The 27,035-nt window shown below is 58.3% G+C and overlaps 3 protein-coding genes across 24 annotated transcripts in view; 2 read left to right on the plus strand and 1 right to left on the minus strand.

Moving 5' to 3' along the window:
* The first annotated feature begins 1,125 nt into the window (after positions 1 to 1,125).
* Positions 1,126 to 14,303, plus strand: NEK8 (NIMA related kinase 8). 7 transcript variants are annotated; one of them, XR_006931836.1, is made up of 17 exons: positions 1,126 to 1,765; positions 2,777 to 3,009; positions 3,347 to 3,478; positions 3,662 to 3,870; positions 4,266 to 4,345; positions 4,902 to 5,083; positions 5,197 to 5,347; positions 6,338 to 6,414; positions 7,569 to 7,686; positions 7,933 to 8,083; positions 8,286 to 8,449; positions 8,651 to 8,809; positions 8,883 to 9,041; positions 10,341 to 10,576; positions 12,537 to 12,622; positions 12,706 to 12,779; positions 12,970 to 14,303. XR_006931836.1 is itself a non-coding variant. In XM_415822.8 (15 exons), exons 1-15 carry the CDS (start codon positions 1,145 to 1,147, stop codon positions 10,367 to 10,369), a joined length of 2,097 nt encoding a protein of 698 aa, XP_415822.3. In that variant the 5' UTR covers positions 1,126 to 1,144; the 3' UTR covers positions 10,370 to 11,420. The 7 variants fall into 7 exon arrangements, 2 of the variants coding, with proteins under 2 accessions (XP_415822.3, XP_004946640.1); XR_006931835.1 differs by having other exon boundaries at positions 12,537 to 12,779; XR_005841009.2 differs by lacking the exons at positions 12,537 to 12,622; positions 12,706 to 12,779; positions 12,970 to 14,303 and adding an exon at positions 11,136 to 11,420 and having other exon boundaries at positions 1,126 to 1,191; positions 1,560 to 1,765.
* A 140-nt stretch (positions 14,304 to 14,443) lies between these two features.
* Positions 14,444 to 18,710, plus strand: TRAF4 (TNF receptor associated factor 4). The gene is made up of 7 exons (XM_015296086.4): positions 14,444 to 14,630; positions 16,103 to 16,154; positions 16,371 to 16,475; positions 16,558 to 16,719; positions 17,037 to 17,198; positions 17,272 to 17,427; positions 17,762 to 18,710. The coding sequence occupies exons 1-7, from the start codon at positions 14,488 to 14,490 to the stop codon at positions 18,392 to 18,394; spliced, it is 1,413 nt and encodes a 470-aa protein (XP_015151572.3). The 5' UTR covers positions 14,444 to 14,487; the 3' UTR covers positions 18,395 to 18,710.
* A 722-nt stretch (positions 18,711 to 19,432) lies between these two features.
* The window catches only part of FAM222B (family with sequence similarity 222 member B), a 30,183-nt gene continuing 22,580 nt past the window's right edge, over positions 19,433 to 27,035 (minus strand). For 12 of the 16 annotated variants that reach the window (XM_046902383.1, XM_046902380.1, XM_015295761.4 and 9 more), the window contains one exon: positions 19,433 to 23,406. In XM_046902383.1, coding sequence (XP_046758339.1) covers positions 21,827 to 23,389 — 1,563 coding nt within the window. In that variant the 5' untranslated portion in view covers positions 23,390 to 23,406 and the 3' untranslated portion in view covers positions 19,433 to 21,826. 16 annotated transcript variants of the gene reach the window in all.

Raw genomic sequence — 27,035 nt, forward strand, 5'->3', positions numbered from 1 at the left:
GGCGGGGCTTCGCTTACAGACACGCCCGTCGGCAGCGCCGCGCGTGCGCGTGGGGATTGCGCGCGGGTGCGTGGGGGAGTGGGTGCCGCACACGCGTGTGCAAGGCAGGTAGCACGCGGGGTGTTGAAGCGTTAGGTGTGCGCGCTGAGCATCGCTCGCGTGCATGCCGGAGGTGATTGTGGCGTCTGTGCGGGGCGTTGCACAAGTGTGTGTGTGCAAACTGAGCATTGCACGTGGGGTTTTAAAGCGTGCGTGCACGCTGGGTGTTGCTCGTGTGCGTATGGAGCGCTGTTGCGCGGTTTTGGTGGGCATTACACACCTGTGTGCGTGCACTGGGCTTTGCACGTCCGTGCTGAGCGTTGCACACACCCACACCACGCGTCAGACTGGGATGCTGACTGCAGGTGTGCAACGCGCAGCTGGCGTGGGCCTTGCTCGTGGCCCGGGCGCGGTGTGCTGCCCTCGGCGCCGCCTCACGGCCCCCCACGAGCGGAGCTGGGTGTCGCTAGGTGGCAGCATGGCCCCGTGGCACGGCCCGGGGGTGGCAGCGCCGTCCCCGTCCCCCTCCCTGGAGCGGCCGCCCCCCGCGCTGCCCTACAACTGCCCCGCTGTCGGGGCTGCGCGGCCGTGCCGTGCTGCGGGTACGGAGCTGAGAGCGCTCCGCCCAACCCCTCCCGTTCGTGGCTGACCCCGCGCGGGGTCTCGGCCTCGGGGAGGCCCCCGGGGCAGCGCCCGCCTCCCATTGTCCCCAATCATCCCAGGAATGTGGGGAGAAGCTGGGAACGGAGCCAGGGGTTGGGCCTCTGCTCCCGCTCACAGCCAAAGCGCTGAACCGAGAGCCCCGGGGTGGACGCCCCCCTGCTGTCCGCACACAGGCGTGGGGCCCCGCTCCCAGATCCGGGCTGCCCGTAGCCCCCGCAGCTCGCTCGCTGCGTTCGCCGCGGGGCTGCGGGTTACAGATTAACTCCCCTCGCCTTTGAGGTGGGGCTGAAGAGGGGCCGCGGCCCCCGCAGGCCCTGCAAAACGGTCGGAGGAGGGAGGGGCAGACGCGGGATGAGGCGTTTTGTCCGCTCGCGGCCACCGTAGCGGAACCCGGAAGTGTCTCCATGGGGACGGGAGGAGCCTGGGCCTAGCTGGGGGAGCGATGGAGAAATACGAGCGGATCCGGGTGGTGGGGAGAGGGGCCTTCGGGTGAGGGCGGCCCCAGAGAGCACCGGGCCTGGCGGAACGGGGGGCCTTGTTATTCTGTGAGGGGGGGGGGGGAGGGAGCAGCGCCGGGCCTGTGGCACCCCGGGGTGAGGCGCAGGCCCTGTTACCATGGCGACGGGGTGCCTGGGCCTTGTTGCCGTGGCAACGCGAGGGTCAGCCGCTGTGTGGCACCCTGGGGTGGGGGCCTGGCCTCGGCTGTTGCCGTGGTGACGGGAGGGGGTGCACGATACCCTCACCCTGGGATGGTAACAGGCCCAGTTACCATGGTGACACGGAGAGACGGGGGCTATGCGTCACCCAGGGGTGGTGGCCGGGCCTCGTCCCTCCCCGCTGAGGCCCTATCCCTGCAGCATCGTGCACCTGTGTCTGCGCAAGGCCGACCAGAAGCTGGTCATCCTGAAGCAGATCCCCGTGGAGCAGATGAGCAAGGATGAGCGGCTGGCAGCGCAGAACGAGTGCCAGGTCCTCAAGCTGCTCAGCCACCCCAACGTCATCGAGTACTACGAGAACTTCCTGGAGGACAAGGCTCTCATGATTGCCATGGAGTATGCTCCAGGTGGGCCCCGTGCACCCCTCACGCCTGACAGTGGTTCCTCAGCAGGTCCAAGGGATGCCAGGCATTCATCTCTCCGTGCATCAGGCTGCTGTGTCTCCATGTTGTGCTCTGGGTCCTCAGAGATTCGTAATAAGGCTTTCTTGAGCAGACATGGCCATTATATTTTTTTCTGCAGAAAAGCTTCTGTGGGTCCTGGTGGGCACCAAGTTGGCCATGAACCAATTGGCTGAGCATTGGTGCAGGTAACCCAGAGAGGTGATGGACACTCTTTCCCTGGAGATACTCAAAGCCATCTGGGCAGTTGTTTCTAGGTGGCCCTGCTTGAGCAGGAGGATGGACCCGATGATCTCCAGAGGGCTCCACCGATCTCAGCCATTCTGTGGTTTTATGCCTTGTGCCTACACCTAACTGAAATGAAAAGATTTCTGACACACCTGCCACCATCCACCCTTGGTTTAGGTTCCACTTGTTTGTCAGCCCTTGGCCACACTGTCAGTCCCACAGCTCTGCGTGGGAAGGTGCAATTTCTGATGAGATTTGCTATGGAGTTTAAGATTAACTCAACATTTGCATGAGGGTTTGTTAAAAGTTTCACAGGAGACGTGCATCTAGACCTACCCTTCTTGACAGGGGCCTCTCAGTGCCACGTGGCCTCTCGGACGGCAAGAATTCTCTTCTGCAGAACAGGCTTATCTTGTTCTGCCATCAAGGTTTGTGTCCTGACAGGGCTCCAGGAGCTGTAATTTTAGCGTTCCTTTTTTCTGCTGCCTTTGACAATATGTCAACAGCAACTTCTCTCTCACTGTGTCTTCGTCCCACCAACTGTGCTGCCATTGTTCTCTGCATAGTCCCAGGAGCACTGGAGGACACGCTTTGTGTCCCACCATGACATGCTCTTTCCCATGCACTTGGCTTGTTAAGATGCTGCAGCTAAATCCCTTGACTTTTAGGCTGAGATTGTACTGCCCTGTGCAGCCACCCTTGCTGATATCCCTTTGTTGTTCTTTGCAGGGGGCACGCTGGCAGAGTTTATTCATAAACGCTGTAACTCCTTGTTGGATGAGGACACCATCCTACACTTCTTCGTGCAGATCCTCCTGGCTCTTCACCACGTGCATACCAAGCAGATCCTGCACCGTGACCTGAAGACTCAGAACATCCTCTTGGACAAGCATCGCATGATTGTCAAGATCGGAGACTTTGGCATTTCCAAAATCTTGAGCAGCAAGAGTAAAGCCTACACGGTGGGTGGCCCAGCTTTGCAGGGGATCTGCTTCCTACCGTGGCAGCAGGCTGGAAACACTGGTCTTGGCTCCGTGATAGTCTCTGGAAAGCTGCTGTGGGCAGCAGGGTTGGAGGTGGCATACTCACAGTAGGCTACATCTTTGTAACACGGTGCTGCTTTGTTCCTGAGGCCTCCAGAAAGGCAAATCCTTGTGGTTTTTACTGAGACTGTCAGCCAAACAAACACGCAGCTCCCCTAAGCTTTGGTTGGTAGTGCTCCAGGCTGTAAACTGAGCCCTTCTCTTTCCCCCTTCTTACCTTTCTCTGCTTCATGGTAGATTTATCTGTCTCGTCTAGGTTGTGGGAACTCCGTGCTATATCTCCCCAGAGCTCTGTGAAGGGAAGCCTTACAACCAGAAGAGCGATATCTGGGCTTTGGGCTGTGTGCTCTATGAACTTGCCAGCCTCAAGAGGGCTTTTGAAGCTGCGGTAAGACAGACGTGTAACGCAGAGAACCATGGTCTCTTTCAGAGGTGAAAATACGTGCTTAGATCACTTTTCTCTCTGAGCCTGAAGGTCTGAAGGCAGAGAGCAGTGCTGAAGACACTCTGCTCCTTGGCTTTGTTTCTGATTTCCCAGCCTCTGTATATCTCTCTTTTGTTTTCTGTTCAGAATCTTCCTGCCTTAGTATTGAAGATCATGAGTGGGACGTTTGCCCCAATATCAGATAGATACAGCCCTGACCTGCGCCAGCTCATTCTTAGCATGCTGAACCTGGATCCTTCCAAGCGGCCTCAGCTGAATGAGATTATGGCCCAGTCCATCTGCATCCGCCCCCTTCTGAACCTCTACACTGATGTAGGAAGTGTTAAAATGAGAAGGCAAGTGATACTGCTGCACTTGTCTCCCTTGGGAGGGGCTGCCACGGCTCACAACACGTCAGACCAGCTCACTGTCTATGTTGTAAACTCCAAAGAGAGTGCTGACCCCATGCTGGGTTACCAAATGTGCAGCTGCTGCAAGCCAAGCCCGGCCCTGTGGCTTGTGGCTGCAGCAGGTGTGGGCAGCAGTAACTGCAAATGGAGAGATGTGAGCTCAGGGGGAAGAAAATTGACACCAACTTCCCTTTCTCAGGTGGTTTAAAACACCTGCAAGAGGCAGTTCTGTGAATTAGTCAGCTGTGGCTTATGCTGTAGCTCTGCTCAGTCCTGTGATACAGGGCTCTGCAGGACCTCTGGGCTGAGCTGGCAGTAAGGGCTGGATTTTGGTTTGGCAGGCCTGAAAAGCCCTTGGCTCCGGTGCAAACGGTGACACACAGCCGGACGGGGGGACGAGTGAGCAGTGCCAGGCCCAGGGGTGAGTGCTGGCACAGGGCCTTCAACACAGCTCCCATTTGGAAGGACCCTCTCCCTTGGGTGTCAGGGAGTTAGAGAGGCGTTGGAGAGAAGAAGATGAGAAATATTACCTTCTGTGAGCACTGAAGGAGCCCACAGGGACTTCAGATCTGGGAGCCAAGCAGCAGTCTTTTTCCAGCTGCCTCTTTGAGGTTTTGAAGCTTTGAATCAAGTTTCTGCAGTTTCTACTGTAAAGGCTGGGAACCAGCTGAGGGGGTGCTAAGGGAGAACATCTCTGTGCAGGGCAGTGCAGCTGGCACTGGTTAACAATTAGCTAGAGCTGTTGTACTGCTGCTCCCTTCAGCTCTGGGATAAAATACAAGGAACTGTTCCCATGTGTTTCCTCAGCCCTGGCAGTGAGCTCCCCAGCAGCCTCGTGCCAGCCTTGGACCGGTGCTCTGAGCTGGCCTGGCCCTGCTGGCAGCCCGGCAGCTGTGCTGGCACCCAGCTGGCTGGTGGCTTTATCTTTCTGTGGGAGGAAAGTCAGGAATCCACTCTGATTTCTGTTTGACCCGCAGGTGTTCGAGGTGGCTCGGCCAGGACAGGCATCCCTCCTCCCCTGTCGTCCATCTACACCTGGGGCAGTGGGATCACCACCCCGCTCCGCCTGCCCATGCTGAACACCGAAGTGGTGCAGGTGTCTGCTGGCAGGACGCAGAAGGCTGGGGTCACCAAATCAGGGCGGCTCATCATGTGGGAGGTGAGTAATAGGGAACGTGGGATAGGCAGCTGTGGGAAGGGGTTTATCTGAGTTCTCACACGTGGCCTTTGCTGTGCAGAGGCACAGGAACCGGCATGGTTTCTCTTCTCCAGGCTCCCCCGATGGGCACTGCAGGAGGCCCTTCTCTGCCAGGAGCCACCGAGCAGCTGCAGCCTCAGTTTGTGTCCCGCTTTCTGGAGGGCCAGTCTGGTGTGACCATCAAACACGTGTCTTGCGGGGATCTCTTCACTGCCTGCCTCACAGGTGAGCTGCTGCCTTGGGCTTCCACCTGGAGAAGTTGTGGAAGTGGCTTACAAACACAGTGTGACAGCCTGGGATCCCTGCTCGGAGAGGAACCCAGGAGATGCATTGGGCTGGGATGAAGTGAAGACCTCTGTGGCTCGCAGGCACGATGCTGTGCTGGTCAGCTGGGTCACAAAGGTCAGTCTGGTATGGGAAAGGCAACAGACACCTTTTGTTTCTTGTCCTGCCTGCAGTGGTGTCACTCAAAGCCAGAACTGGCTTGCACAGTGGGGCCTGCAGTGCAAGGAATGTTTGGGAGGCTCAGCCTTTCTCTGTCACATACTCTGTGAGTGTGACATGAGCGGTGATTAATGGTGACTGGCACTGCAGCAAGAAGGCAGCATGAATGGGTGCCTATGAGCTCCTGCAGGGCTGGTTGTCCTCTGCTGCAGGAAGGCAGGGTCTGACGCCCTCGGAGAGTGGGCCAGAAGGCATGCTGGCTGGGAGCAGAGCACATACACCACCCCAAGGCTGTGTTTGAAGAGCAAAGCCCTTCTAGTGGTCCTTTAAGAGCTCTGTTTGCCTTTCTGCTGGAGGTCAGGGCAGTAAATGACAGATACGCAAATGGCAAATTTCATAGGTGTGTGTTTGTCCTTCCTCTGCATGGTGTTTCCTGCCACTGCTCTGCTGGATGGCTGCTTGGTGAGCGCCCTGTGTATTTAGCACCTTGACAGACTGTGGAGTTATCAGCTCCTGCGGGCACAGCTGCCATAATGTTATCACAGCGTTTTCCTATTATCATCTGATGTTTGTTTGGCGAGGCGTTGTGGTGCATCGAGGCTGCTGCTCTCTGGAAGTTTGCTGAAGGCCATGGGGGGCCCCCCAGCAAGTTATGAGTCACAGTGGGTCCGGGCAGAGCCTGTCCTGAGATCCATGGCCAGCCCTGTGGGCTGTGTGTGCCTCGCAGGGCGTCACGTGTGCCAGTAACACGACTTCTTTCTGCCTTTCCAGACAGGGGGATAATCATGACTTTCGGCAGTGGCAGTAACGGCTGTTTAGGGCACGGAAACTTCACGGATGTAAGCCAGGTTTGTTGTGAGGGCGCTGGGCATGCTGCTCCCCCAGGGTTAGAGGATGGATCGTGCTTTATCCGCCACGTGAGGCAGCTCATCCCAGCTCCAGGGGTGTGCATCCCAGGCGTGCTCTGGCATCTGACCCCCCTCCCCCTCCTCTCCCTATCACTGCGGGTTTTAAAAGGCCCAACCTGCCTCTCTCTTTCTCTCTCCCCCCCTACACAATGATCCCTTTGAGTGTGGGGGAAGTCAAGAGCTGCCTTGTGGTTGCTGTTGGCAGGCTCCCAGCTTGGAGCCTGCCTCCAATCGCACACCTGCCTGCTTCACTCTTGGCCTGCAGCTGCCGGGGTTCACTGAGAAAAGTTATTTTTCAAAAGAGCCAGTATTTAAAGAAGAGCTGTGTGCTTCCGATTGGCTCCGAGCAGTGGGGCTGAGAGCCCATCGCTCCTTTCCAGCTTCTTCCTCTCCTGCCCTCGGATGTGGCAGCAGCCAATGGCTGCCAGCCGAGCCCAGGGACTGGTGCCATTTGTTTCTGTGGTCAGCTGGCTCATTTGTGCCTGCTCTGTCCAGAGCAGCTCGGTGTTTATTGCTGGGGGACACCAACTGGGAGCTACAGCCAAATCCCAGCAAACGGCGCTTTTCACTTGAAGAAGATAATGAGATTGAGGCTCGATGTGGCGAGGTGTCAGATTTAACAGCAGGTCACAGCAGGGGCTGGGCGCGATGTGGAGATCCTGGTCTCTCCACACCCTAACAAATATGTAGCCGGTGGCTCACAGCTCCTCTCTGCACGAGAAGAGCCAAATGCATCCTGCACCAAGCCCCTGCCTGCTCAGAGCGTGCGTTAACCGCCCCTGGCACTCCCCACATGGGCAGGGGGGCAGATCCCAACCCTTCGGCTCTCCAAACCATCGTGCTGGCTGCTTTCTTCTGCCCCAGAGATGTTTGCATTATCTTTTGTGCTGCGTGCACGTAGACTCTTTAAAAGAACAAAACACAAAACCCTTTGAAGGCTGTTCAGAACAAAAAAAATCCTCTGGTGTTTGTGTTGGATGAAAACTGGGATGCTGCCAGTGCTGTGCTGTGCTGGGGGGGCAGGGTGGGAGGGATGGGAGCAGGCGGGCTGGCTGGGAGGTCTCGGCTAACGGCTGCTGCTCTTCCCCTGCCAGCCCAAGATCGTGGAGGCCCTGCTGGGCTATGAGATGGTGCAGGTGGCCTGTGGTGCATCTCACGTCCTGGCAGTTTCCAATGAACGGGAGGTGTTTGCCTGGGGCAGGGGGGATAATGGTAAGAGATGTCTGCTTAGCACAATGGGGCTGATGCTTTCCGTTGTCTGTTTCCATTGCCTGTTTCCAGCCCCTTGCTGGCCCTACTTGCCTGCAGTCCACTCAAGATGTGCCAGGCTCGGTGGGCGTGGGCAAGTTGCTGCCACATCACTGCAGATCACGTCCCTTTGCTTCGGGTTTTGCTGGCTTTCATGGTGGCAGGTCCCAGTATAAGTACTTGGAGACAGCTTTGTGTTTCTCCTGCCAGGTCGGCTTGGGCTGGGTACCCTGGAGTGCCATAACTCCCCCCAGCAGGTAGCAGTCCCACCAGAGCATGAGGCTCAGAGGGTCATCTGCGGCATCGATTCCTCCATGGTCCTCACAGTGAACAACCAGATTCTTGCTTGTGGGAGCAACAGGTAAGGGGAATGAGGGTCTGTGAGAGCTCAGAGCCTGCCTGCAGCTTCCCCAGTTCTCTCCTGTGTCTGTCATTGAAGCGGGAGCAAGAGTCTCTAGTAGACATCTCTGTGAGATCCTGCTCATCATTGGTGGTGTAGTTATGCTAGGGCAGGATTTGATGCTGGATTCAGCCAGCTCTGAGCCACGCTTTTTTCTTTGCAGGTGTAACAAGCTGGGCCTAGATCGGATCAGCTCAGCAGAGGAACCTTCCCCAGAGGACCAGGTAGAAGAGGCCACTGTGTTCACTTGTGCCCAGTCAGCCCCCTTGAACCAAGAGCCAGTTGTGTGCGCTGACATCGGTACAGCACACTCAGCTGCAGTCACAGGTGTGTGCCCTGAGAGGGGACTGCATTTTCTCCATCCTCCTCCTGCTTCCCTTTCCTGTAGGTAGAGGCCTAAGAGAGGCTCAGTACACCCTGCCCCTAGTTCTGGAGCTTTGTGGAGCAGGATGCTCAGCGTGATAGAGAGCAAAGGGGTTTCTGTGCATCCTTGGGTGACACACGGTTGTTTCTCTCATCTCTCATCAGCTTCTGGCCAGTGTTACACCTTTGGGAGCAACCAACACGGGCAGCTGGGCACCAACTCCTGCCGTAACAGTCGTGTGCCCCACCTGGTTGTGGGGCTCCGGGCCATGAAGGTCACTGTGGTGGCTTGTGGGGATGCCTTCACTGTGGCTATTGGAGCAGGTGAGGCTGAAGCTTCCGTGTCCTGGTGAGGACTGCGGGAGCTGTGTGTGCAGCAAGCTCTGTCCCTCTGCAGATGGTGAGGTGTGTACCTGGGGGAAAGGAGCCAGGGGACGCTTGGGCAGGAAGGATGAAGAAACAGGAATGCCGAGGCCTGTGCAGCTGGAGGAGACACATCCATACGTGGTGACCTCTGTAGCCTGCTGCCATGGGAACACACTGCTGGCTGTAAAGCGTGAGTAGGGGCTTTGCTACTGAGATTCCTGCTGTGAGGTCCCAGCCAGACACGATGCCTTGTGATGCTGTACCGAGTAACCCTGGCACATAAGCTATGTGTTATTCTAGTCCATCTAGAGCTGTAGATGAGCAGAAATAACTTGAAGCACATAAACACTCCCCTTCTGCTAAACAGGGCTGTGACACTGCCTCTTCCACTGCACTGGGGGAGCAGAGAGGCGGACTCTCACGCTCCCAGACAGGGGGGCTGGCCAGGCTGCAGCTGGTGGGGAACTGAGATGCTGACGGTCCAGTGAGTAGCCAAAAAGAGCAGCTCTCTAATTGCTGCTGCTGAAATAGAAGCTGAGATTTGAGGCGTCATTTTGGCTGCTGGCTCTCCGTTGTGGTTTGGAAAAGATAGCCATGGTTTTGTGGTTCCTCTCTGCTTGAGCCAAAAGTAGCATCCTTGCGTGGTTAAAACGTGCCCATGGCGTGACCTGCCCTTCCGTTGCCTGGGCGTGAGATGGGAGCCTGGCCCAGACTGCTGGAGGGGCCTTTCTTCCTCCTCAGTTGGTCTGATTATGGCCTGTGCACTGGGCTGAGGGATTGCAATCCCAGCCCACTTCAAGGAGGTTAATTACGCCCTGCAGGGGAGGAGGCCCAGCTGACTGCCCCAGCACAGTGAAATCGGCCCTGCTGAGCTCTCACGTGATGTGTGCTGCTATGGAGGGGACAGGGAAAGGCCGAGTTTTGGGGCAGGGTGTTTGTTGTGGGAGCAAAAGTGTTTTGTTCCTGCAGGAAGGCTGCAAGCTGCAGTCCCCTTCTGCTGCTGGAGTCACTCTGCAGCTGGGCTGTGGGCTCCCACCTCCAGCCCTGCAGGAGCAGGCTCCAGGTTCTCGCTTTGGGCTTCCACATGGCTCAGTCTGCCTGGAAACCTCTCCAGAGAGAGCACGAGCTGGTGACACGTTTGGTATTACTGTCACTTTTAGGACCAACCAGGAGCTGGGAGGGAGTGCTGGCGCTGGGAGCTGCACTCCACCTTTGGGGCTGCAGAGCGCTTTCCTCCCCTGCAGCCAGCACTGTTTGTGACCGGCTTGGATTGGTGCCCACTTTATCGTGAGGCCACTGCTGCACCCTTTTCTCAACCCCACTGCAAACAGCGGCCTGGAATAGCTGGGAGAAACTGGAGAGGAGAAGGATGGTGCAAACCCCGAGATATTGTATTTCCTCCTGCTTGTGCTCTGTGTTTTTTATGCCACCACAGGGGCAACAGGACAGAGATTGCATTGCTCATCTGTTCTTGCCTTTTGTGTTTCAGCTGCCGTGGAAGAGTCCCCATCCCAGTGAGAGGGATGGCATCCAGCCTTGCCATACAGCTGCAGGCTCTTCCTGCCATGCCTGTCCTCTTGCTGGACCTCCTCCCCACATCCTGCTGCACAACAGGGAGCTCCTAATGATGCTTCCCCGGAACCAGAGCTGCTCTTGTGGGTCAGCGAGGTTCGCTGTGGCCCCGAAGTGCCTGAGGACTGCTGTGCTGGACTGGAGCTGTGTTCGGTGGGTCTCACTGTTGGAAGACGTGTTTAGGTGTAGAAGGGCTCTCCTCTGCCGCTGGTGATGAGCACAGAGGTTGTTTTTCCCCGTGGAAGCTCTGTGGTTACAAAGCCCAGGCTGACAGCTCGGTGTGTCTGAGAGAGCTGTCAGCCTTTGCACAGCAGTGTCTGGAGTTACAGCCCCGGGAGCTGTGCTGGGTGACTAAGTGCAAACCTCTTTTCTAATTAGACAAGCCTGTCCTTTCCCATCCCCCCTCCCCCCTCCTTCAAGCATTTTGCCCATTTGTTGAGCTGTTCATCACTCTTCCAAGGGTCCTGCCCTGCACGGCTGGCCTAACACGAGGCGAGCAGCACCTCGCTTGTGCGGCACGGCCGCTCCCGAAGCGCTGCCTGAAGCTCTCCAATTACAGCCTCCCACAGCCCCATGAGCCCAGCTGAGCATCCTCCAGCTGATGTTTGTCCTCAGGCCCCTAAATCCTGCTGCTGCCTGGCTCCGGGCCGAGCGAGTGCGAGGCAGCAAAACACAGCGAGCGATTGTCTCTAATTGAAGTTTTTTAACCCAGATCTCAACGGGGAGATGATGAGTTTCCACCAGGGATCCTTTCTGCAGGCAGGAGGGGGCATATCACCGTGCCACAGACAGGAGTTACCTTTTTTAATCTCCAGAAGGGTCGTTTCCTTTCTTGCTTCTATCCCCCCCCCCCCCCCCATTTTCTTTATTTAACATCTGCCCTGGGCCATTTTCTGATGAGTTTCTGTCTCTGATCTGACGTTGCCTTTCACATCCATCTTTGTGCCGTTGCCAATCCGCTGTGTATAAAGTCAGTGCTTTCATAAGCTGGCTGAGATGGAAATCTCTCTAATTATTTTTGTGATCCTTTCCTGTTTTCAATGAGGGAAACCTCGTTGGGCTCTGGTAGGAGCCGACCGATCCCTCTGTCATGTGGAAGGTAATGAATTTCAGCAGGTCTCCTGCTCTCTCTGCCTCCCAGGCTCTGGCTGGGATGAGAGCAGGTCCTGTCCAGCCGGGAAAGGTGTGTGCAGCCCTGGCCGCAGACACGGCCTCCCTCCTTGGCTCCTGGCTGGGTGGGTGAATGGGTTTTTCCCTGCCTCTTTGTTTCTGGTGGAGCTGCCTTTTCAGGTGGTTACACCCTGCTATCCCAGGAAGCTGACGTGTGTTCAAAGGCTCTGCCAGTCCCTCGGCACTCGCCTTGTGCTCCGGCTTACAGGGACGGCGCCGGTGGAGGGGAAGGTGTTCCCTGCTTCCAGGCTGACCGAGGGACCAGGATAACTGCAGGGCTGGGTGAAATTCCCTCTGGGCCCTCATCTTTTCTCCCCGTGCTGAGCTGTGGGCACCACCAGCTCCTACAGCAACAGATCCACCTCGGCTGCGCTGCGTTCAGCCTCTCCTGGGGCTCCCCGTGCGATGTGCAAATAGACCCCAATAAGAGCAGGTTCCTGCTACAGCTTCCCCGGGGGGCTGGGACAGAAATCCCCGCCACCTTTTGCCTTGTCAACGGTGGCATCCGTGTGCCACCACCCCAGGGCTGCCAAGGTGGGGCCGAGGCCCCCCCCGACCCCTTATTGTCGGACGTTTTATGGCTTCACAACGCAGTGCTTGGGCTGGAGGTGGCACCAGCTCAGATATTGGGACCTTTCACCCCCCCGGGGAAGGAGGAGAAGCCCGCATGCTTTGTGCTGGGCTGAGGCTTTGCCACGAGGGCTGCAGCCCCGGGGATTTCGCTTCAGCCGTGGAGCCCGGCGTGATGATTTGAATAATTTAATACCGGGCTGTGACCAAGCCTGGCGAAAGGGTAAAGGAAACAAAGAGGCCCCCGGCCCCGAGCAACAATAGCTCTTGAAACGACAAGCCGAGGCACGTCCGTGTGCCGCAGGCAGCGAGCAGCCCCGGCAAATAGGCCGGTTGCATTCCTCACGTCTGCTGCTTTGTTTCCCTACTGCAGCTCCTGGTGAAAGCTCGGCGTCGGGGCTTCTCCCTTCTTAGCCTTGTGCTGTTGCTGCATCCCGGGGCTGGAAACAGCGGGGAGAGGTCAGCAGTTGGTGCTGATGGAGGAGCGCTGTGCTGCGGTGCTGTGCGCCCCATTGCCGAGAGCTCTGTGCGTTCTCCTCCAGGAGAAGGTTGAGGGCAGCCACGGGGAGCTGCGTGCAGACACATCCATGGGCTGCTCGTTCCCGTGCCCGATAAGGTGAAGATAACACATCCCGCTGACCTCGGGCCGTTGCTGTCAGCAGGAAACGGCCCAAACCTCCCTCTGATCCCTGAGCTGATTTCGTTCCGTTCTGGCGCCCCTCTTTTGCTCCCAGTCCCATTCCCACGGCGCTTTGCAGAAGGGCGACTTCCATCCACCCGTCCTCTCCCCCGCTGCTCTTCTGCAGGAAGAAGACCCCAAAACACAGAGCCCACTTTCCACCTCAGCTTTGCACCTCTGATCTATGCTAACCCGGGCGGAGGGGATGCTGCTGGAGGAAGCCCAGCTGGGTTTGGGGACGGATCTGTCGCCGGGGATGGGCAACATATTGCTTCTACAAAGGCGAGCGCCCTGCCCGGAGGTGGAGTGTCACCGGAGTGCGAGCCAAACGCCCGGCTGCCACAGTGAGTGAGGGGAGGGGGTTCATTAGGGAGAGGGGGAAATGAGGGGATCTTTTGTTTGCAGGGTCTGACGCCTCCGTGCCGTCCTGCTGGCAACCCCAGAGCCTCCTGATGGCTTTGTCAGCTCCGGGCTAATTAGGCTGAGGTGCTCTCGAAGCGGGGTTAGGAAAGGAAAGGATTGGAACATCAAAGAGATGGAGCTCATAAAGCCTGGTGGGGGGAGCAGAACCCCACAGCCCCATATAGAGTGTGGTTCTCAGTCCTGCCTCGGGATCTGGGCAAAGCCAGCTGGGCCAAAGGGCACCCTGTGCTGCCATGGGGGTTTTACTGTGAGCTCAGTGAGGGACAAGGAGAGGCTGAGCAGTGCCCCAACGGCCCCTCTCTTCCTCCTCCTCCTCCTCCTCCTCCTCCTCCTCCACGTGTGAATGGAAATCTGCCAGCACGTGTGGCCGTGCTGCTGCTGCTGCCCACGCAGGGGCTGTGAGGGATGCACACTGCTGGCAGCCCGTCAGCTGTGCTGCTCATCTCTGGGGAAAAGGGGCGAACGCTCCCATATGCTGCTCAGCAGTGAGAGGGCGAGGAGGGGGCTGGGACAGATCTGCCTTTATTCTGCATCCCACCCCTCCTCACCCCATTCTGCCTCACCCTAACTGCCTGATCTCATCTCCTCCTATCCCACTGCGTCCCATACGACCCCATCCCTTCTCATCTCACCCCCTCCCACCCCACTCTATCCTGTAGCATCTCATCCCATCCCACCCCACTCTATCCTATAGCGTCTCATCCCACCCCACTCTATCCTATAGCGTCTCATCCCACCCCACTCTATCCTATAGCGTCTCATCCCACCCCACTCTATCCTATAGCGTCTCATCCCACCCCACTCTATCCTATAGCGTCTCATCCCACCCCACTCTATCCTATAGCATCTCATCTCATCCTATTCCACTCTATCCTACTCCACTCCATCCCATTCCATTTCACCCCATCCCACTCCATCCTGTACCAACCCCATCCCGTCCCACTCCATCCTATACAACCCCATCTCCTCTTACCCCATCCTATCCCACTCTATCCTATACAATCCCACTCCACCCCATTCACCCCCATCCCATCCAACCTCCCCTATTCCCCCATCAGTGCAGCCCCGGCCGCAGCCCCACGCGGTGCCCCCCGACCCCCCGCTCTCTCTCCGCCCGCCGTGCGGGATTCGGGGCGGTATCGCTGCGGTTGTCGCCGCCCCGGGGCGGAGTCGGCTCCGGGCAGCGGAGCGGTGCGCGGCGCGGGGCCGGGAGCGGTGCGCGATGCCGGGCTACGACTACAAACTGCTGGAGCGGCCGCGGCGGAGAGTGCTGTGCCCGCTGTGCGGGAAGCCCATGCGGGAGCCCGTGCGGGTCTCCACCTGCGGACACCGCTTCTGTGACACCTGCCTGCAGGAGTTCCTCAGGTGAGCCCCTCTACCCCCCCCCCCCCAACCCCGAAGCCATCCCTCCCCGACGTCACGCGGGGAACCCTTTGGGTGCTGCCGGGGTGGGGGGGTTTGGAGGAGGACGGGGGGGACTCGTGGGTGCCCCCCACGCGTGACAGCCTCCTTCGGGCTCGCGGGAGGAGGAGGAGGAGGAGGCCGAGCCCGGCGCCTTCCTGCCGGGGCCACGCAGGAAGGAAGCGGTGGGGCCCCCCCCATCCCGCAACCCCCGAACCCTCCGGCTGTGTGTGGGGGGGGATCCACGCGTGGGGCGGCCCCTTCCCCGCGTTCCGCCGCCTCCGGCTCAGCCTCGCCCCGCACCGCCGACCTTTGCACGGGGAGAGGCGGGGGGGGGCACGGTGGTTTCTGCGAAACCGGGCGTTCCCGGGGCCGGTGCCAGGCTGCGCCGCGCCGCGCTCCCACCCGCGGCCGTGGGGCTTCGGGGACGGACGGCGGGAGACCCTCACGGTGCAGCCGGGAAAGGGGTTGGGGGGGGGGGACCTCCTCGACGTGAAGGTCAGAGGGAAGGACGGTGCCCCCGGCGCTGCCTCAGCACATTCCCTGCCCGGCGGAGCGTGAGCAATGGGGCGGCCGCGTCGGGGATTGCGCCCGGACCCCCGGCCCGTTTGGGATCGTGGGCCCCCCAGTGGGGCACGTGGCAGTGTTGTGTCGGACCCCCAGCGCTCCTCGGTCCCCAGCAGTGGGGCACGGGGGGGGGGGGGGCGGCCATGGGAGTGTCACTGTGCGCACTGCCATCCCAGTGCTGTGCACCGTGGGGTTGGTCACTGCTGCATCTTGGGGGCCCCACTCGTGCCGAGGAGTGGTCTGATACGGGGGGGACTTTGTGTCCCCAGCCACCAGATTCAGGGTCCCGGCTGTGCACCCCCATGGGCAGTGCCCAAAGGTGCCCCAGCAGTGGCTCCCGGCCAGCTGTGCCGGGTCACCCATTCAGCTCCGTCCCCATTCCCCACCCCACGCCGTCCCTCTGTGGGTCACGGTGACATCGGGGCGGCGCTCACCAGCTGTGCCCCAGTGATGACTTTGAAGTGTGGCACTCCTCCCATTGGGGGGGCATCACTCTGTCCCACTGGGCTGCTCCCAGCGTGCTGGGGACCCCGCTCCACGCGCACCCCCCTCCACCCCACCTCTCCGGAGCCATTTCCTGGTGAGCAGCTTCCTATGGGGCCGTGCATCCGTGCTGCACATCTGGCGCCCAGCTGCCGGCCCCCAGCTCACGGGGCAGCCCCACCGGCCCCATCCCGGGGCGTGTGAAGGGGCTCCAGATGGTGCCACGCTCCCAAGGGGGGGACGTCTGGCGGGGGCATTTCCCAGCCCTGACAGATGGAGCGGCCGCCGCCGGGATTAGGGCTCCCCGAGGGCTGGATTTGGCACACCGGGGGGGCTCCGTGGACGTGTCAGCCCTCATCCCGATCCCCCTCCTCTTTCTCCTGCAGCGAAGGCGTCTTCAAGTGCCCCGAGGATCAGCTGCCCCTGGACTACGCCAAGGTGAGCCCTACGGGGATGTCCCCCTGTCCCCGCTGCGGGTCTGGCCCAGCCCTGGTGCCTGGCACGGGCGCTGCTGTGGATCAACAGCCCTTTGTGCCGCGGTGATGGGAAGCGGAAACCCGCTCCGACAAAGGGCGCTTGTTGGTGTGCTGGCTGGGGGGGGTCCGGCCCTGGGCACTGTGCCCACAGCTCGCTGCCCCCCCCCCCCACCTCTAGATCTACCCCGACCCCGAGCTGGAAGCGCAAGTGCTGAGTTTGGCCATCCGCTGCATCCACAGCGAGGAGGGCTGCCGCTGGAGCGGGCTCATCCGGCACCTGCAGGTAGGATAGCGGGCAGGGAGCACCCCACATCATCACCCCGTACCCCCAACCCTGACCATCCCTGTGCACCCCCCTCCCCCAGGCCCACCTGGGTACCTGCGGCTTCAACGTCATCCCCTGCCCCAACCGCTGCAGCACCAAACTGAGCCGCCGCGATCTGCCCCAGCACCTGCAGCACGGCTGCCCCAAACGCCGCGTCCAGTGCGAGTTCTGCGCCGGGGACTTCACCGGGGAGGCCTTCGAGGTGGGCACCGCTAGGGGACAGTGTGAGCACGGGGATGCTATGGGGGATGTGCGGGAATGGGGTGTGGTGGGGTGGGTAGCGGGGTGTGGGGCTGCAGCGTGGGGTTACGGTGGCCACGGAGGATGTGGTTGGGCTGTAGGGCACTGTGGGGACACAGATGGGGCCGTCCTGCTGCTGGGGGCACAGCCTGGCTGTGGGAATGGTGCCTGCCATGCATAGCACGGCACATGGGGACAAGCTGGGTGGGGGACACCCTGCAGGGCGCAGCCTGGCCGTGGGGAGGGAGCTGGCAGTAACCATACTGGCTCTGTCCCCAGGGCCACCAGGGAACATGTCCCCAGGAAAGCGTGTACTGTGAGAACAAGTGTGGGGCGCGCATGATGCGGCGCCTGCTGTCCCAGCACACCCTGTCTGAGTGCCCCAAGCGCACCCAGCCCTGCACCTACTGCGCCAAGGAGTTTGTGTTCGACACCATCCAGGTGAGACGGGGCCACGGGGATGGGGACGCCCCGCCGCCTCTCAACCCCAATAACACCCAGCCTTTGTCCCCAGAACCACCAGTACCAGTGTCCCCGGTACCCTGTGCCCTGCCCCAACCAGTGTGGAACGCCCAACATTGCCCGGGAGGATGTGCCCACGCACCTGAAGGAGAGCTGCAGCACTGCCATGCTGCTGTGTCCCTTCAAGGAGGCGGGCTGCAAGCACAGGGTGAGTCTCCCCAGCCCCGTGCTGGTGTCCTGATGAGTCCCATAGCATCCCCACGGTTCTCATCCCTGACGTGCATCCCGTTGCTTGTGGTGTCCCTGCTCTGCTCCGTCCCATCCCTGTGGCCTCGTGGTGTCTCCATCCTGTCCCGTCCCCACCCTGTCCCGTGTCTCTGCCACCCTGCTGTCTCAGCCAGCTGTCTGTGTGCCATCCCTTATCCCTGTGGCACCCCTCTGCCATCCCCTCCGACACCCCAATGCCCTCCCCACACGTCCCACCCCCCCATCCCTCTGCATTCCGTGGGGTCCCCATGCTGACGGTGCCACTGTCCCCACAGTGCCCCAAGCTGGCCATGGGCCGGCACCTGGAGGAGAGCACCAAGGCACACCTGGGCATGGTGTGCGCGCTGGTGAGCCGGCAGCGGCAGGAGATCCTGGAGCTGCGGCGTGACGTGGAGGAGCTGTCGGTGAGCAGCGATGGGACCCTCATCTGGAAGATCTCCGACTACGCCCGCAAGCTGCAGGAGGCCAAAACCCGCAGCAACTACGAGTTCTTCAGCCCTCCTTTCTACACCCACAAGTACGGCTACAGGCTGCAGGTCTCGGCGTTCCTCAACGGCAACGGGAGCGGGGAGAACAGCCACCTGTCGGTGTACATCCGCGTGCTGCCGGGTGAATATGACAACCTCTTGGAGTGGCCCTTCTCCTACCGGGTCACCTTCTCCCTGCTGGACCAGAGCGACCCGTCGCTCTCCAAACCCCAACACATCACCGAGACCTTCCACCCCGACCCCAACTGGAAGAACTTCCAGAAGCCGGGGGCGTCGCGGGGGTCCCTGGACGAGAGCACCTTGGGGTTTGGTTACCCCAAGTTCATCTCCCACGAGGACATCAAGAAGCGGAACTACGTGCGGGACAACGCCATCTTCATCAAAGCGTCGGTGGAGATCCCCCAAAAGATCCTCTCCTGAACCCCCAATAATGGGGGGGACAACGCGGTGCTGTCCGTGGTGCTGAACCCCGGGGGTGGGGGCTCTCGGGGGCGGCGGTGGTCTCCCCGGGGGTGGGACCCCACCGTCCCTTCTCAGGTGCCCGGGGGGTGCAGGGGGCTGCGCCCCCTCATTTCCTCGCTCCCCACCACCAGCCTTGTTGGGGACCCGGGGGTCCCTGCTGCCCAGAGCCATATTTTGTAAGCTGGTGCCCCCCCCCCGGCACGCATTGGTTATTTATTACCCCGTTGCCCCTTCCCTCAATTTGTTGTTTTTCAATAAACTCTTCTTGTATTTATTAGGAGCTCCTTCGTGTCCCCTGCACAGAGAGTGGTCCGGGGGGGCTCTGTGTCCCTGCGGGGTACGTGGGTAATCCCTGACCCCCATCCCACAGCAGATGGGTGCGGATGGAGGCGGTTAATTCGGTAACGAGTGATGGTGCGCAGTGCCAGGGGTAGTGTGGGGCCGTTGGAGCACCAGGAGAGAGCAGGTGAGGGGCACGGGGTGCTGGTGGCGGCCCAGGGGTGGTGACGGTGCCGGTGGCACAGCCTCGGGCCAGAGTGGCACATGGCAGTCCCGGCAGTGGACGAACCCAGCGCCCTTCTGGTGCCCAGCGCTTAAATTGGTCTCATTATCAGCTACGGTTGGGTCCACATCCGCTCCTACCGGCGCACGGTGCCAGCCCAGACCGGTGCCCGCTGCTGCCCCGCTGTGGTAGCTGTTATCCTGAACCGCTGCTCGGTGTTCTGCCGTAGGAGCGCCTCTATCACCCCTTACCGGTGGCCGACAGCAGCCGCTTCGGTGTCTGAGCCCGGTGCCTCCCCGCCCCGCCGCCCATAGCAGTCGGTACCGCATCTCGGTACCGCATCTCGGTACCGCATCCCGGTGCCGCCGCCCCGCGGTGCTCCCCCAACCCCCGCCCTCCCCCCGCCGGTCGCTGCGGTTCTCCACGCCGTTCCGTGCCACCCCCCGGGGCTCCTCTCGGCCCAGACGTCAGAAGGACAAAACGGAGGCAAAAAGCGCTTTTCACGGCCTTTATTCGAAGCCCGGTGGGTGTCCGCCCTCCCCGGGACCTCCTCCTTCCGCGGGCGGTCGGTGGGACGCGGCTTTGGATTCGGCACACGTCGGGACGGCGGCCATCCACCCCCATGGAAATCACGGCTCGGCCCCAAACCGCCTCGAAATCGGCTTCAGTGAATGAGGTGAAATGCTGCGTTATGCAGTTGGTCGCCACGCGGCCCCGGAGGAGCACTGAGACGGATGGGGGAAGGCTGGGAAATGGAAGGCGTTGATCCCAGCGGGCGCTGTTCGGAGCCCATCGTCCCGCTCTCCCTTCTTGCAGAGGTGCTCAACCACATCGCAGAGACGGCATCGTCAACGAGGGGGGAAATCCCCCCCTCGGTTCCCACCTGTTGGCTCTCCGCATGCTGTAAGTCCCCTTTCTGGCTCTCCCCTCATCTGCCCCCTGCACCCAATGCTGCGCACCCCTTCCGTTCCCACCCCCAGCACGGGGCTGGGTGGGCTGCCAGGCCCTTCCGCCCCCCTGCCAGGAGCCACCACCACCGCCGGCACCCCCTGGGCTCAAAGTGCAGCGGGATGAGGAGACGCCATGGTTTTATTGAGCAGAAAGGCGTTCGGGGCGCAGCCTCAGCCTGAACTGAGCCTCCCAACGTCGGGTGGTGAGAGAAACACTGCACGAAAAGCCTCGGCACCTCAGTTCTTTCATAGATGTATATTTACCATTCACAAAGACTGCAGGAATACGATTAATGAACAATAAATTAGGACTTCATGTTGCTATCGTTTGGCATAACACAATCAGGCATGTTTTCTTCCTTCCCGACTCGGAGGCGACACAAACCGACACGTCGCTGAATCCGTCTGCGGGCCAACTGATGAACTTTGCTAACGAGCCACGGCTGGAGAATGGCACACGGAGACCGAGGGGAGGACAGAAGTGCACCACCGTATGTGAGGAGCTGGGAAACGCACCGTGCTAAAGCTCTGAGCCCCCAACATCCCTTACAGCCCAGGGCTGCACCCCTGGATCACAACAACGCCAAGAAACGGGTTTCTTTTCCTTCCTAATGTGGTTTTTTTTTTCTCCCCTTTCCAGGACCTCCAGCCAACTGCGCCGCCACTTCAGAGCTCGTTAAGGTCGGTTGTATTTCTCCCGTTCCTTCTCAGTGCCATGGGATGTCCCGGCAGGATCCTACACCGCGCTCATGGAGGAGTGAGATACTTAAGGCTTCGTTTCCCAGGGGCTGTGAGGGAGGCTGACCCACGCACAACGCTACTCAGACCCACGCTACCGGGCCACATTCATACAGAAACGTTACACTTACAGCTTACAGTGTAGAGCAGGAGTTTCCTTTCTTCCTTCCTTTCTTTCTTTTTTTTTGTTTTTTTTTTTTTTCCAGCCAGTGTACATATAAAGAATGGATGCGTTTTGTTTTTCGTCTGTTTTTAATTTCCAAACTTGGTGGTGATCATTATGTTCAAGTATTAGTTAAAAGGGAGAGGGTTTCTGCTTACAACAGATTTGGCTCTAGGAAGGGCTAGGGGTGCTGGGAAGCAGAGGTTTGTGGTTAGTGTCACAGCGGGGAGGGACGGAGGGGGGAGGCACCGAGACCCTGGGAAAGGAGCATCAGAGCTGCTCAGCCCCAGAGAGAACTGTCCTACTACCCGTGCTGCCCCGTGGGGGCCCTCCCTGTGGCCAACCAGGCCTGAGAGCAGCCAGGGGCTCAGAGCTGGTGAGCAAAGGGCGGTGCGGGGCAGGCAGGCAGCACCCAGAGCACCTTGCCCTGTCCTGCTGACTGCACGCTGAGCCCGAGCAACGGCCAAAAAGCTGCTTCCTATGGCAAAGCCTCGACACCCCTCCAAGCTAGCTCTGTGCAGGCTTCTTTCCCAATGAAACAGGCCTCTGGACAGTGCAAATGGTCCGTGTTTAATGCGTTAACGAAGCGGGGCTTTGGAGTTGCGAAGCCCAGCTTCCTGACACATCCTGCTGCTCTTTGGGAGGAAACTGAGATGGAAATGTAAGCAGCTACGCTACCTCGCTGGCCAGCAGATGCAGCTGTGAAGCCCTGCAGCAACTCACCCTGGGTCCGGCAGGCGGGTACTGAGCAGGAGCTGCACCATGGGGACACTGCGGTGAGGAGACAGCGGCGGTGTGGAGTAGTGTAATGAAATTCTTGGAAACAAAAGGCATGTTAAATATTTGATGCATAAAGGAGAGAGAGAGAGAGAGAGAGAGAGAGAGAGAAAACACGTAAGCAAAGCTTTTAAATATACAGTATGTCTTCTTCTGACGGTTACTATAATGATCACGCAAGTTTGCAAGTTAAAAATGCCTTGCTTCTTCGTTAAAATTAAGACTAAACCTCTAATTTTGTCTGTGAAAGTGACTGCAGCCTATCTATACCCTGGGTGCTGAATATGAAGATTTCGACTATCGCTCGGTTCGGGCGCTCGGTTCATGGGAGGCCGATGGACTTTCCCCAGCACGGCCATGCTCTGCTCTCTGAAGCAAGGCTGCTGGAAGTCCCCGCTTAGGTAATCCACGGTCTGCATCACGTTATTCTGGCTGGCCGGGCCGGCCCCGGCTCTGTAATGAGGTCCTCCTGCACAATCTAGCGCTGCCCCGGCCGGCTGTCCCCCGTGGAAAGGCATGGCGAGGTCCTGGGACCCAGAGCTGTCGCTGTTGGGCGTGGGCAGAATGTTATTCCACATGGGCTGGAAATAGTGCCCGTTGGTGTATGGCAAGGGTCCCTGCAAGCCGTTGACGGGCGGGGAGGGCGTGGGCTTCTCGATGGGGGGCTTCAAGCCGAAGGACTGGCCCATGCACAGTTCTTGAGGGTAGCTGGAGGTTTTGCCGGGGAAGCTCTGCCCCGCCATCTCTCTCGCAGCGTGCTTCCCTGCCAGCGCCGCGGGCCCGGCGGCATCCCCACACATCTGCTGCAGATGAGCGAGCTGGTGCTGGTTCCACGCCACCGATTTGATTTCGTTCTGGTAGGCGGGCGGCACCCTGTTAATATTCACCATGGGCACGTTAACAGAGGCAGAAGGAATAGCAGCAGCAGCATGATCGACAGGGTTCACTACACAGGAAGGCATGGGCGTAGGGACGTTGTGAGTAGAGACCCTGGTACTTGCATTGATAAGCAGGTTACGACTTATGGGGCTGGGGTTTGCAATCTGTCCCTCACACACTGAGGTAGTGCTAATGCCAGCTCTGGCCTGGCAGAACTGGTTAATCTGGTGCACAATGCTGCTCAGGTCCGGTGGCTGGTTCTGCTGCAGGGTGGCAGCCATAGAGAGGGGAATGGTTGAGGTAGACACGGTCACATTCGGCGGCGCGTCCGCATCCGGCATCTTTCTGCTCCCATGTAAACCCGGCTGCAGCAAAGGGTTCGGGGGGGGCTGCAGCGCCTGGTGTGCCATGGTCTGAGGATGCTGCAAGCCCTGCGGCTGCTGCATGGTCTGAGGGTGCGGCAGCGCCTGCGGAATCCCCTGAGGGTGCGGTAAGCTTTGCGGCTGCGGTATACCCTGAGGGTGCTGCAAAGTCTGCGGCTGCGGGATGCTCTGGGGGTGCGGCAAAGTCTGTGCATGCTGGAGAGCCTGCTGGCGAGCAAGCGCCTGGGGGTGGGTTAAAGTGCTCGGTGCAACGTACGGGGTGGAAGGGGGATTCATCATCGCTTCCGGCAGCAGGCGTGTGCGCGTCCCGTCAAAGTCCTTGATAATTCCTTTCGCTGGAGACTTGACGATGGCCAGGAGGCCGGTTTTCGTGGTGGCCTGAGATGGGTAAGGACTGTACCTCTGGCCCGAAGTATCGAGTCCGTTCACAGTACGGCGTATGTGTTTCCGCTGGGGAACCTTGACACTGTTTGGAAAGATTTTGATAGTCAGGGGATTGTTGGCGACCTTCTTAGCATAGGCATCCAATTCTGCTGGGGTAGGATACTGTGCAGATCTCATTTTCTGTGTAGTGTCCCCTGCGGAGAAAGGAAAGACGTCAGTGCCCAACGTGGGGAGCACGGGACCAACCCCAGGGCACAACGGGCACGCAGCGAGGGGAGAAACGCTGTGGGAGCCGGGAGGTGAGAGCTGCATCTCCCACACCAGCAGAAACCCTTTGGTGCCTGAAGACCAACACAACCCCAGTTCAGCATCAGGCAAAATCCGCCCAAGGGAGCAAACCTGAGCCTCGAGCAGTGTTTTTGGCCGGACAAACCCAGTAACAGGCCAGGAACGCCACATTTACCATCGTTTGTCTATGGCCTCTTAATTTAAAGCCACCCTCCCACCCCTCTTCAAGCCACGTGCCACATCTTCAGCACGTCATTTAGGAATCAGAAAGCAGTGAATGAAACATTACACTCAGAGGTGGGAGCTGCACAAAGCACCTCAGCTCAAACCTCTATTTAAGCCCGAGCTCTTTCCTAGCTGCTGCCATCCGAAAGCACTCTGAGTGCCTTTTTTGTCCATTAGGATCCTTGTCAGTCCCAGTTTTGCAAATGGAAGGCAGCTACACACACGTTCCTTGACGGCCTGCCATTAGTTCTTCAGCTGAACGCTCAGTGTGGCACCTTGCTAGGGCAGCATCCCACTATCAAACAGCAAAATCAGGTGAGTACCTCACAAGATAAAAACCACGCTTCGGGAGCAAAGGATCCTGGAGACAGAGGTGTGGTTTCATGGCTGTGCTCCACCAGGTACCTACCTTGCCTACAAGCCCCACGTGCTTTTGGAAAGAACTTCAGAGGTGCAGGGAAACACGCGTGCCTCTCACGTAATCTCATTCCAAGCAGAGCTGGGCCATATCCCAACCACAGCCCTACAAGACTACTGCCTTCAGAAGTGATTTTGTAACCTCCAAATAACGCCTCACAGCTTCCACAATCCCACCTTGCTGTTGCTTTCTCCCCCTCCCCACCTCACAAACACTTCACTGGTAAAGAAAACACCCACCCTTTTTGCTGAACTTCCCAGCATCCCCATCCCTACTGCTCCTCCAGAGAGCACGCCAGCCCCCACCCAGCCCCTGACCCACAGCCACGTGATGCTCCACGCTCCCAGGTGAGCAATGCTCCCTTTTGTACATCCACCTCTGATTCTTCCAAGCAAACCGCCTGCAAAAGGCCCCTGAATGCAGCTGCAGTCTGAGCACTCTGTCTTTTGAATCCTGCAGCTTCCCGAGCAAGAGAGATCAGTGCTGCTCAGAGAACACTCGCTTTCAGAGGTAAGGGCCAGTAAAAGGAAAACAGGATAGGTAGCAAAAGAAAGGATAATTACAGACATGCCTTTGTGCAAGGAGCAGCTCGGCAAGCAGGCTGCCTTGCACCCCCAGCACGGTGTGTCCCATGCTGCCATGCATGCCCCTGCTCTCCACGTGCTATCCAAATACTGGCACACATCACTCTTCTTCTTAATCAAAAGCAAGGTTTGTTTGATATTAACCTGAACATCCTCTCTGCTCCCATCCCCATATCTTCCACTGCAGGCAGGTGGCTTCTGTCTGTCTTTTTGAGGGAGCTGCTCTGTTCTGAGTGGAGCCTCTGCACGGAGCTTATCAGAAGCCGAGGCCTTCACAAGCTCCCTGTTATTTTTAGCCTTGTCCCAAACTCTTCAAGCTCTGCTCCACCCCACTGGATGACCCCTTGCAGCACACCACGAATCAGAGAAGAGCCATTAACAAAAAACCAAGGAACCCACACCTGTACAATCATGGCCATTTTCACATAAAGCTTTTACTTTCAGATAAAAAAATCAAATTGGTGCTTTAGGACACCTTTCTCATCAAGATCTCCCAGCCTGGGTTGGACTTCTGCAGGCACACGGCAAACAAAGTGTGAATGTTAATGGTGAATGGATACGTTCAGTATTCCCTTACTCAGGCACCCACCTTTCCATCACGCAGGAACTGCACGGGAACCTTTCACAAAGCAGCTAATGTGTTTTCCTCTGACTGGGCTGCATTTCTGGGTTACAGCACAACTGTAAGCCTGCAGCTGGATGGATTCCTTCCTCTCAAAGGTGGAAATCACCCCCCAAGCAAACTTAAGTAACTCAGCAAGTTTGGTATCCTACCAAATGGGATCAACACCTTTGAAATCCCTTGGACACCATCTTCTGGAACACAACACCCCTTCACGCAGACCTAACCTGGATCTAACCCGGCTGCTCTGCCCAGATCTGACCAAAATGATGCCTTTCTGAGGGTCCCAGCACTGTGTGCTGCTGGTAGCTCCACAGGCAGGATTTGATGGCTGGATAAAAGGTGTTGTGAGAAGGGAGAAGAGCGTTACAGGGCGATGGAGAGCCTGAAGATCTGAAACAAGCACCCTACCAAGCAGTAAAGATCAAGGCCTGGCAACTAAGTGAACAAAAAAATAGCTAGAATGGACTGCAATAAAATGTTGATACTAAAAAGAATGAATGCATCAATGGTGGGCACATTCAAGAAGTCCACATCAGCCCTTAGAGTGATGAGGGGGGTGGCAAACAAACACGTTCCATCAAGAAAACAACGGGATGAGCTGCACAGTTACCTTCTGCTAAACACAGGGCAGAAGCCTTTTGTTGAAACGTAATGATGTCGTGTTTACTACAGCGTAGAGCTGTGCATATGAGCAATTACCCCCAGAAAGCAGCAAGCTGTGAGAGCACACTCCCAGCAGCATGGCAGCACACGGCTCCTCGGCTCCGTGCTCCCCACGCTGCTGCTATTTCTGTCACAAGAGGAGACACATTTCTCTGCCTCACCTCAGCACCGATGCAGCATCTTCTAAGTGCCTCTCACACTAAGCCTTTAAAAACCCACAGCTTCTAAAATTGCCCACGGTTGATTTTTCATTAAGTAAAGAACAAAAGGGCCTTCAGGATTCTCACCCTAATGAGAGCATCTGCACCGGGACAGAGAAAAACAGCTGTGCCACACTCTGCTCGAGTATCAACTGCAGCATCTCCTCTCCAGGCTTGGAGGGAGGACAGGGTTTGGCTGCTGACCTGCCTTCAGCCTCAGCCTGCTCCTCTACCTCCTCTCCCTTTCACCTCTACTTTGTGCCACTAACACCACACATCTCCCTTCTCTACCCCAGAGGAGGACAAATATGAGGGGGAACTCCCCCTGTGATGCTGCAGAATTCAAAGGAAATCTGAAATCTGCAATCCTGTGGTCAGTTTCAACAGAAATGAATAGGTGCACATATGAATCAGCAGAGCAGCTTCATGAAAAATGCTGCTTATATGAAAGCAAGAAAAAAAAAGAAAAGGTAATTGAGCTAATGTGGATTTTTTAAGAGTGAATCAAAAGTCTGATCCAGGAAACGACAGCTAGAAATGATGAATACAAACATGGTGGATCTGAGTAAAGGTCACCAGGTGGAGTTCAGGGCCTTTTAGCAAAGCAACAGCACCATTATTAAAGCCCTATTCCACCCCCCATCAAAAGTCACAAGTCACCGTTCATTAAAAATACTCATTAACTCAGCTTTCCTCTGGCCAGGGGCTAGACTACTCGTGCATACACAGTATGCAGAGAACTGCACCAATTAATCTTGTGCACATCTGCAGCAGGGGTGAGCAAGGTCCGCACGAGCACTTTTGTTTCCATATAAATCAG

Source organism: Gallus gallus, chromosome 19 (assembly GCF_016699485.2).
Source record: "Gallus gallus isolate bGalGal1 chromosome 19, bGalGal1.mat.broiler.GRCg7b, whole genome shotgun sequence".
NCBI lineage: Eukaryota > Metazoa > Chordata > Aves > Galliformes > Phasianidae > Gallus > Gallus gallus.